The sequence below is a fragment of the Galeopterus variegatus genome, unplaced genomic scaffold (genome assembly GCF_000696425.1).
Source record: "Galeopterus variegatus unplaced genomic scaffold, G_variegatus-3.0.2 Scaffold2694, whole genome shotgun sequence".
Classification (NCBI taxonomy): Eukaryota; Metazoa; Chordata; class Mammalia; order Dermoptera; family Cynocephalidae; genus Galeopterus; species Galeopterus variegatus.
Genome location: NW_007728805.1, coordinates 54,912 through 66,302, shown reverse-complemented (window position 1 = coordinate 66,302; position 11,391 = coordinate 54,912). Strand labels below are relative to the sequence as shown.

Sequence of the window (11,391 nt, the reverse complement as noted above, 5' to 3'; positions counted from 1 at the left end):
CTAAGTCTTTTTTCTTCCCCCAAGGCACCAGACTCTTCAACAGTGATGCTTCAATTAGAGCTGCCGACCAATAACTGAAATTGTGGTTGGCACAGTACCCTATATCCCCCTGGTTTACTGGCTGAGCAGAACCCCACCTAAGGAGGACAATAAAGATCTGTGTTCACGGTCATTCTGCACAGTTCTGAACTCCATAGAACCCACTGCCTACTGTCTTTCAGGAGCCATGAAGTCTGTATTGTTCACTCTTGCAGTCTTTATGCTCTTTGCCAAACTTGTCTCAGGTAAACAAAATCTTGAGGAAGAAGAAACATTGGCCTAGAACAGGGTCCTGCACATGGAGTCTCTGTGACCAACTGGTGTGTGGGAGTATGGACAGGATTCTCACTGGATTAGTGACTGAGGTTTGTCCTACTTGATCAGAACACCTCTGTTCTAAGAGATCTCAAGGCTCTCACAATAGAGCAATATCTATGATTAGAGCTGGGGGAGAATCCCATAAAGTCACCTCCAAAGGCGGAGATGGCCCTGACATCCCAAACTTCGCTCTATCCTATCGCTTATGGCCAATTCAGTCCAGACCTGCTCACTTCACTTTGCCGTTGGTATTACCTCCTCAGGTAACAATTCTGTAATATTTCTTCCCCCAGTTTTCTTGGTCCCACAGAGAAGTTCTCTGAATTTTTCGTTCTTGGATGTGGTTAACAGAATAGGGTAGGTCGTTTCTAAATACCTACAGGACTGTAGGATGGAAAAGGAAAGAAAAATACTCTGCATAGATGTGGAGAACTATTGGAAGTTTACCAAATTTCAGCTCTATTTGTGTAAACATTCCTTATTTTTTATTATCTCTACAGTTTATATTTACAAAACCAAGACAAGAACACTGAAAGTGTTTTAGAAATAAAGAAATTGGTCACAATTTCATTACTGCTTACATTTGTTAAATTGCAACCAATTGACTTATAAGTTTATAGCCTACTTTTTTGAAAATTTGTGATTGTATCAGGAAAATTTTTGAAAATTTCCTTGCAGATATAATTTGCAATAGATGATTATTATTCTGTCACATTTTTGCACCAATATTAACTTGGAGAGTCCCTTATGTGTGTCATTTAGATTTTTTCTAATGTGTGACTGTTACAAAAGTAACATTGTACAACCTTTTTAATATATCATTTTGAGATCCTCTGGTTGTATAGGTAAGTTTTGGAACTTCCACTCTTCGGTCCAAGGACATTAATTTTTTAAGTTAACTGGCATATAGTGCCAATTGTTACTATTAGTGTATTTGGATTTGTTAACTGTTTCATATTTCTTTCAAATATTTCCTAATATATTGGTTGCTTCAAAATCTTTTATTTATTTGAGGAACAAAATTTTTATTTTCATGATATTAAATCTATTGGTATTTCCTTTACATTCTTTCAGTAATGTAGAAAGTTCTTCAGCTTGTTATTGTTTTTTATGATTCTGCCGTTTACACTTAATTCAATCCTATCTTTTATATAAGGTGCAAAGTGAAATATCAAAATTTTTTGAGTAGGATTTCCTAATAGGTAGAGAGTTATATAGCTCTGCAACTTGCCTCTAGAGAGGGTAGTTTATGTTCTCTAGAATTTTCAGAACTGTTCAAATTGATGGTGTGTATGAGGAAATTAAGAATGCTATAAGTGTTGTCTCAAAAGATGGTTTATATCTATTTCAACCTTGAAATTCTGTGAGTTTAGATTGCATGATTTCTCCCTCTGTCTCTGGGACATTGATGAAATGCATCACATACTCACGTGGTGTCCTCTTTCTAAGCTAAGAACTTAGACACTGAGAAAACTCCTTAAGTTCATTTCTAGACAAACCAGTATCAATTCAGGATTATTCTGTGAGATTGAGCCAACCTCAAGATTTGGAGGCATTAGAAATACAACACTTTAAAAAAGACACTTGGGAGGAAAAGTCAACAAAACACCTGGGACCAAGGACAATCAGTATAGAAAGGTAGGAAACAATCTGAGGTTTCCATTTACACACATCCCAGCTGTAGAAAGCTGAAGAAAAACATTTGATTGTTATCTTCATGGAGATGTTTAGGACAGTGAGAAAGAAGGGGATCGTAGAGGCAGGCAGTAGGTGGAGAGGAAGTTTAAGGCCAAGGAGGACTATGTAGAAGCTTTGCAGATACAACATAGTAAGAAGAGGAGACAGAGTTAAAAAAAAAAAAAAAAAGACATAAGAACAACAGAAGTCAAGTACTTTTTGTTTCTCAGAAATATGAAGTTCTTCCCTCACTCCTGGCCTTTACATATGCTGTTCCTTCTTTGAACACTTCCTCTAGATCTTCACATAGCTGGATCCCTTTCACATTTATGTCAAGGCTTAAATGTCACTTCCTCAGGGATAATGTCCTCCATGACCCCATGTAGAATTCTGATTTCAGGAGTGAGAGACCCATATATACATTTATAAATCTCTGTGTGTGTGTATATATATGTATAAACTAGTTTAATCCTCAGAGGATTAAACAGCTGATAAGGGGTAATAGTGGTAACAGCACTCAAAAACGATTCATCTACTCACTTTGTCTGTTACATCACATTATTTATTTCATTTGTTGCACTTATCACAATCTGTAGTTATTTTGTTTATTCACTTATTTGTTTATTTTCTTTCTCCCCTTTCCAATGTAAGGTTCTCAGACCTTGTTTTCCTGTTCATTGTTTTATTCCCAATATCTTGCAGAGACCTTGACATCGTAGATACTCATTACTTGTTTGTAGATTAATTAGAGGAATGAGTTAAGCAACACAGAGCAAGACAAGAAAGAGTTTCAACATCTCTATGAACTCTGTGTATTAGATCATGTGATGAGATATTTTATACATGTATATAATATGTACACATATACAGGCATACCCTGCAGAACGTCTCCCTAATGGATATATTCCTAGAAGAATAGGCTTTGTTTTTTTATTTCCAAAATTTTGTAGAATGTAATTATATCTCAATATCATATAGGTAGATAAATAGATATATAGAAAGATATATATATATGAGAATCTAAAATTTATATTTATCTTCCCATAACTTCATACATTTTTAACAAGTAAATATTTAAGACATGTTTAGAGTTATATTCTAAATATAATTTGTAGACCCACAGAAACATGTAAAGACATTATTTAAGTCTCACCAATTAACAACAAAAGCCACATGTGTTTCAGCAACGGTGAGAAGGATTACAGGAATGATTTGAGCATTTTCTATTTAAATGATAGTTTTTACTTTTATTCAGGTGTTTATGTTTGTTTTAGTTACATTTTTAAAAATTGGTTGGGGATTTTGTGTTCATGTATAATAATATGCTATATATTTTTCCATTTAAAATAATGGGAAATGGGCGTGCTTGGTGAGTGTTTGCATGAAAAATCCTGATTTCCGAAATATGAGGCTCATAATACATAAAATATTCTATGTGTGTACATATTTATAAAATCTCATTTAATCCTCAAGGCAGGTTTTATTATTAGGAAAAATATAACGACGCAACTGCTAAAGAACTTAAATAATCAGTGCTCAAAAAACTATTGTTATTTTTATCTTTTTGTGATAAATATCTCAGGTTTAACGATCCATACAATATCATTACACAGGTCATTGGTATGTGAAAAAGTGTGCAAACAAAACTGGAAATTGCAGGAACAAGTGCGATACTGGAGAGATGCAGACGAAGCCTACGTCAGGGATGTGCACCAAGCTAAAACTGTGCTGTGTTCCAATTGGCAACAATTCTTGTTCTTTTGTCTGTGGTGAAACAAAGTCTACAAAAGCTCCAGGAACAGTAACTCCAGGGACAGATGCTGCTTCCCGAACATTCCAGCCTTTGACTCCTGACCTAGGAAACCTGGTTTATTAAAGCAAATAGGCTTATTCTGGTGTCAGTTTTCTCTCCACAGCCTCCTTCCCACTGTCCCCGCACTCAACAAAGTTTGGAAGGGCACCACATCTCCATTCCACTAGCAACTCCAGGGTAGAGATGCAAGTAAGATAGAGGCCAGGAGCAAATGAGAGTTAGTCTAATACACCTATTCGGGACTGATACAGAAGCTGTGTATCCTTGAAAACAATCACAGGCCCACAATGTGCCTATAGCAATTATTACCAAACTTTAATGTGCATCAGAAACACCTGGAGGAACTGCTAAAACACAGATTTCTGAGCTTTGCCTCCAGTTTCTGATTCTGCAGTGCAGCCTGAGAATTTGCATTGCTCACAAGTTCCCAGGTGATGCTAGTATTGCTGGTCCAGGGACCACACTTTGAGAACCACTGGCCTATACTATGGAGTGACTGCAGGCCTCCGATGGGTGTAATTTCCCACAGATTGAAGGCTACATTTCCTACATATTTTTGAAGTAGTAGTACAAAAGCACCCCACAGAATGCTTTAATAATCATTAATAATCACTACACCTCAGTGGTATTATGACCCCATTTCAGAGAAGAGGAAACTTGATTTCTAAGCATTAGAAAACTGGGAGAGACTTAATTGACTGCTGGGAGCATTCTGTCACTACACTATGATGTTGTCCAATTTTCTTCTCTCTCTAGAAATCTTCAAGCACAGCTTTCAACTTAGATAGAATGGAAGGCAAATCAAGAGCCCCATAGTGTGACTTAAATACTGGGTTAGGCACTCACCTTAAGCAATAGGATTTTCCCCTTAAGATCTCTGCCTGCACCAATAAAAGAATATGACGACGTGCATCACAATCATCCATGCATGCCTCAGACCTACTTCCCTGATAGTTGGACAGAGAATAGGAAATGCAGTTGCCTTCACTTTCTGGACACATACAGTAGTCATGTTTGTCGTTTGTCAGTTTCAGTTTTCAAACTTATGAAATGATAGGGTTGGACTTAATATCTTTTCCCCCATCCTTGTCATGCTGATGTCATTCTGATTCTAAAAATATGAGATTAATCTTTGCAGGGCCAACTTTAGCGAAGTCCAAAGATTTAGTGAAGAGACCTAAAATCGGGAGAAAACACTGATGGAAGGGTCATCTATGCTAGAGACACAAGTCCATGAGTGCCATCACAGAATCTTTTTCCTTCCTCACTTGATCCTGATCCAGTTACTAATATATCCATGTGTATTCTAACACCTCCCGTATGTGCCTCAACTTCTATCTCCCCTGCTCCTGGACAGATTCATCTCTCAAGACTCATTCTGGGATTATTGCAAGAGCTTTCCCAATCATTGCTCTGGATTCCTTTTACACACTTCTCCATCTACCCTCTACCCTGACAGCCAGAGTCATTTTTCTGAAACAAAAAATTTAATCATTGAATTCCCTTCTGGCATCTTTGCCCACAGCATCCTGAGCCAACTTTTCAGCCCAGCCTTGGTTGTCCTTCACATTCAGAACTTAGATTACATTTCCAGTCTACCTCCTACCACTTTCTTACAGGGCATCTTGCCATTCTTCCACATACACTTATTTGTGGTTTATTTGAACTTAACCAGATTGCTTCTGATTTTGAGTTTCTGTAAATACACTCCTCTCTCTGCTTATCCCTACCTGGAAAAATCTTTATTTTCTTCTGGAAGACATTGATAACCACACTGCTCCACTCCAAACAGAATTACTACCACTTCTTGTGCTCCATTATTATGGCTTATCCAGAATTTTATGTCATCAGGTCACATACTGTATCCTAGGTATATGCTCATATCTTCTCCTCTACAATACTTGGAAATTTTATTCAAGAACAGGAACCTTTTTATCTTTATCTTTTTCTTTCTCCAATCATCCCCTAACTACATTCTATATTGATTCTTGTTGAGTAAGTAAAGGGGGTTCTTGAGGACTCGGGAGATTTTTGGATGTTACTTCATTTATTCTAGATCTTCCCCAGAAGACAGGCCTCTGCCTCTCTCAAAAGATACATCCGTGATCTATGTCATTACACAGAAGAGGAAATTTGAGAGTAGATTGTCCCAACTGGTAGGACATAATTGCCTCTTACATCTATGTCTATCTTTGTAGGCAGAACTCATGAGCTCACATAGAAGGTGGGCAGATGGGAGCATGTCACTTTAGCAGAGGAGGATAGTAGGGAAAAAAACATAAGCTTTAGAGTCAGATGAATCTGAGGTCATTTTTGGTCCCACCATGTATTCACTCTTGGACTATGAACAAATAACTTCCCATCTTTGAGCCCACATTTCTGAATTTGAAGAATAGAAAAAATATTTATCCCCATTCAAGGTACTTGGAGAGTTGCAAGAATCATGTTAAAATGTTATTATACTCAGCAGTAGCAGGTTACTGATTCCTCAATGAGGAGCAGGAAGGCACATTTCCCTTGTGCCCTGCCCGCGGGACCATGGCCTCTCTGTGTGGGTATGGGTGATTTCACTCATGTTTCACCTGGGGGAAGACTCATTACTATGCAGAGAAGAGTGTGACAGAAGTGTGGGTCATAGAATCTTTTTGAATAGCCACATGAGGTTTTAAAGGCACCTGGTAGAACTTGCTGTACTGTCTCCTCAGTAATCACCTTGACGACCACATTGAAAGCACCTTAGAGCTATGATCACTTTGTTATGCATAAAGAAAATAATCTTCGTGCTGCAGCCTAAAACATTGTCCTCTTTTCCTCCTGCCTTGCATCTCACCGTTACTTCATACCTAAATGTAAACAGGAAATAAACTTTCCCTGCTTTGGGGTTGACTAATAGAGTCCAGGAGGCAAAAAGAAAAGGAACCTTCATTGTGTGAGAACCCACAATGTGCCAAGCACATGAATGCACAATTTCATTAAACAGAAGCATTATGTAATATTTATAATGATTAAAGCTGAGGAACCTGGAGCAAAACATATCTAGGATTACATCTAAGTGTGCTCCTTACTACTTTTACTTCTCATGAGATTTCTATCTCATTTTTTTTGTTGGTAAGACAGGTATAATCCCACACCTACCTCTTAGAATCACTCTAAAAATTAAAATAGATAAGGCACATAGAGCACCACAGTCTCTGGCACCTCTGAAATGCTAATACTTAAAAAGGCATGCGATGCTTCTTAAAAGAAGAAAAAGAAAAAAGGCATGTAAATTATAGATTATTCCCATTTAAAATAGAAAAACATTTTTAAAAATATATAAAATGTTTGAGTTTCAGGGAAGAAGAAGGTCTTGCACAAAAACAACCATATTTGAAAGTCACTTTGCCTGCTCCCAAGGCCACATCTCTAACCCACCTCATGCTAATGCCGAAGATATCCTCAAAGCTGATTTCTACCACTTTAGCTTGTCATCTTGGGGACTAGCCATATAGTTCCCAAGAATGAGCTCTGCAAGCCATGCTTGTATATGTCTGGGTGCATTCAGGCTGTAGTGTCTTTGAACAAATCTTTGCCTTAAATAAATGAGATTTGGATTTCAGTGTCCATTGGTACTTGATCCTAATTGGATACTCATTTGAAAGCTTGACTTCTCTCCTCAGGTGACAGTAGGATTCTTGGGTACTTTTTGATAATACCTACCCCAACCTAGATAAACACCACAGACACTCAGCCACTTGAGGTGTCAGAGGGAAAGTCTGATCTCCTACCTCCCACATGGGAGTAGAGGACAGGCCAAAATGATACTCTTTTCTCTCTTTGGCAGTAAATACTTAAAAGAAAGGCTGGGCTTTCAACACCCACTCGGCCATATTAAGCAGCCTGAAGAAACACTTCCTTTCCCTGCCCGTGGAGTGGCAGTAGAGACCTATCTGGGAGTCAGTTCTCTCACCCCCCCAATAAGAGGTAACAAATTGCCTGGATCAGTGTTCCTCTTCCCCACTGGTGCCATGTCAGTGAAAACTGAGTGAGGAGACTGGACTTATGCCCCTCACCCATGAGAAGAAAAGGTCTGAGGCAGTGCTCCCCTTCCCAGCCAGCTCATTGTAAGCGAAGACCAAGGGATCTCCACTTCAATCCCCAGAGCAGTGGCAGGCAGCAACCCTCCCTGCAACTAGAAAGTGAGGGAAGACATGGAAGAGGAGGGTGGTAAAGAATGGATGTCTTTAAAACGGAATAATGTTAAGTGTTGTTATCCAACCTGAACAACAGAGAGAAATAGACTAAAAAAAAGTAAACAGAACCTCAGAGATTTGTGGGACAATAAAAAGATATTATGTTCATGTCATCAGAGTCCCAGAAGAAGAGGAAGAGGTAGCCTAAGAAAAATTTTTTTAAAAATAATGGCTAGCTATTATGAACAAGTATATGCCAACAAATTTGATAACATAGAAAAAATGGATAAATTCCTGGGCAAACACAATTTACCAAGATTAAATTAAGAAGAAAAAGAAAATCTGAACAGACCAATAACAAGTGAGGAAATTAAATCAGTAATACAAAGTTTTCCATTAAAGAAAGCTCAAGACCTGGTGGTGTCACTGCTGATTTCTGCCAAACATTTGAAGAAGAACTAATACCAATTCTCTTCAGATTATTTTTAAAAACTGAGGAGGAGGGAATACTTTCCAACTCATTCTATGAGGCCAGCATTACTCTGATTCCAAAACTGGACAAGGACACAACAAAAAAAGAAAATTGCAGGCCAACATCCCTGATGAAAATACATGCAAAAATTCTCAACAAGATCCTAGCAAACTGAATCTAACAGCACATTATTAATAAGATCATTCACTATAAACAAGTGAGATTTATCCTAGTGATGCAAGGATGGCTTAACATATGCAAATCAATAAGTGTGATACACCATATTAACACAAAGAAAGACAAAACCATATGATCATTTCAATTGAAGCAGAAAAAGCATTTGACAAAAATTCATCATCCCCACATGATTAAAATAAAACACTTATTCATCATCCCCACATGATTAAAAATAAAACACTTCACCAACTAATGTAGAAGGTATATAAGGTATATACCTCAATATAATAAAGGCCATATAGTACAAATTGACAGCTATCATCATAGTGAATACTTCAATCAGGAACAAGACAAGGATGCCCACTTTCACCACTTCTATTCAACATAGTATTGGAAATTCCAGCCAGAGCAATTAGACAAGAGACAGAAATAAATAAAAGGCATTCAAACTGGAAAGGAGGAAATCAAAGTGTCCCTGTTTGTAGATGACATGATGTTACATAGAGAAAATCCTAAAGACTCCACAAAAAAACCTGTTAGAACTAATAAATGAATTCAGTAAGGTTGCAGGATACAAAATCAACACATACACAGTTTTAAAAACTTTGAAGAAAGGAATTGAAGATGACACAAATAAGTGCAAAGATAGCCCATGTTCATCAATTGGAAGAATTAACATTGTTAAAATGACCATTCTACCCAAAGTGATCTACAGACTTAATGCAATCCTTATCAAAATACCAATGAAATTTTTATTGAAACAGAAAAAAAAAAAAAACCCAACCCTAACATTCATATAGAACCAAAAAAGACCCTGACTAGCCAAAGCAATTCTGAGAGAAATGAACAAAGCGGGAGGCATCTCACACTACCTGACTTCAAATTATACTGCAAAGCTATAGTAACCAAAACTGCATGGTACTTCATAAAAATAGACACATAGACAAATGGAACACAATAGAGAGCCCAGAAATAAAGTTGCACACCTATAGCCAACTGATCTTCAACAAAGGTACCAAGAGTACATATTGGGGAAAAAAACAGTCTCTTCAGTAAATGGTGCTGGGAAAACTGGATATCTACGTGCAGAAGAATGAGACCAGACCCCACTTCTAACCATATACAGAAATAAACTCAAAATGGATTAAATATTTAAATATAAAACATGAAACTGTGAAACAACTAGAAGAAAACATAAGGAAAATGATCCACAACCTGGGGTGGGGCAAGGATTTTTTAAATAAGACTTCAAAAGTACAAGCACAAAAAGCAAAAATAGACAAGTGGCATTACATCAAACTAAAAAGCTTTTGCATATCATGGAAACTGTTAACAAAGTGAAGAGACAACCTACAGAATGGGAGAAAAATATTTACAAACTACATATGACAAGGAGTTAATATCAAAAATGTATAAGAAATAGAACAATTCAACAGCAAAAAACCAAATAACCCAATTGAGAAATAGGCAAAGGGTCTTCATAGACATTTCTCAAAATAAGACATACAAATGGCCAAAAGACATATGAAAAGTGCTCAATATCATATTATCAGGGAAATGCAAATCAAAACATCAATGAGGTACCACCTTGCTCCAGTTAGAATGTTATTATCAAAAAGACAAAAGAAAACAAGTGTTCGCAAGAATGTGGAGAAAAGGGAACACTGTTGATGAGACTGTAAACTAGTACAGCCATTATGGAAAACCGTATAGAGTTTCTTCAAAAAATTAGAAATAGAACTACCATATGATTCAGCAATCCCACTACCGAGCATATACCCAAAGGAAATGAAGTCAGTATGTCAAAGAGATATCTGCACTCCCATGTTTATTACAGCACAATTTATAATAGCCAAGACATGAAATCAACATGTGTCCAACAATGGTTGAATGAATAAAAAAATAATGGTATATATACAAAATGAAATACTATTCAGCCAAAAAAAAAAAAAGAATAAAATCCTGTCATTTGTGGCAACATGAATGAACTTGGAGGACATTATGTTAAGCGAAGTAAGCCAGGCACAGAAAGACAAATACCACACGGTCTCACTCATATGTGGAATCTTAAAAAAAAAAAAAAAGTTGATATTACAGAGGCAGAGAGTAGAACAGTGGTCCAGAGACTTGGGAGGGAAAATAGGGAGAGGTTGGCTAACAGGTACAAATTTAAAATAGGAGGAATAATTCTGCTGTTCTATTGCATGGTGGGGTGACTATGGTTAATGGTTACATTTTGTATATTACATAATAGCTAGTGAAAAAGGTTTTGAATGTTTTTGACACAAAGAAATGATAAATGTACGAGAAGGTGAATACATTAACTACCCTGACCCGACCATTATATAACATATATATGTATCAGAACATCAGATTCTACCCCATAAATGTGTACAATTGCAATGTGCCATTTAAAATAAATAAATAAAAGAAAAAAAGAAAGAATGGCTGAAAATCTCCCAAATTTGCCAAAATGCATAACTCTACAATTCAAGAAGCTGAATGAACCCAAAACTAGATAAATCCAAAGAAATGCATGCCAAGACATATCATAATCAAACTTCTGAAACCTAAAGACAGAAAAAGTCATGAAAGCAGTTATAAAAAAACAACACACCACCTGTGGGAAAGCATGATTTGATTGATGGGATATGTCATCTGAAATCATGGAGGTAAAAAGGAGGTGTCATAACATGTTTTGAATGCTGAAGTAAAGAACTGTC

At 36.9% G+C, this 11,391-nt stretch overlaps 1 protein-coding gene across 1 annotated transcript; it reads left to right on the top strand.

Moving 5' to 3' along the window:
- The first annotated feature begins 226 nt into the window (after positions 1–226).
- DEFB126 (defensin, beta 126) lies at positions 227–3,910 on the top strand. The gene is made up of 2 exons (XM_008582679.1): positions 227–284; positions 3,648–3,910. The coding sequence occupies exons 1-2, from the start codon at positions 227–229 to the stop codon at positions 3,908–3,910; spliced, it is 321 nt and encodes a 106-aa protein (XP_008580901.1).
- Positions 3,911–11,391: the final 7,481 nt, after the last annotated feature.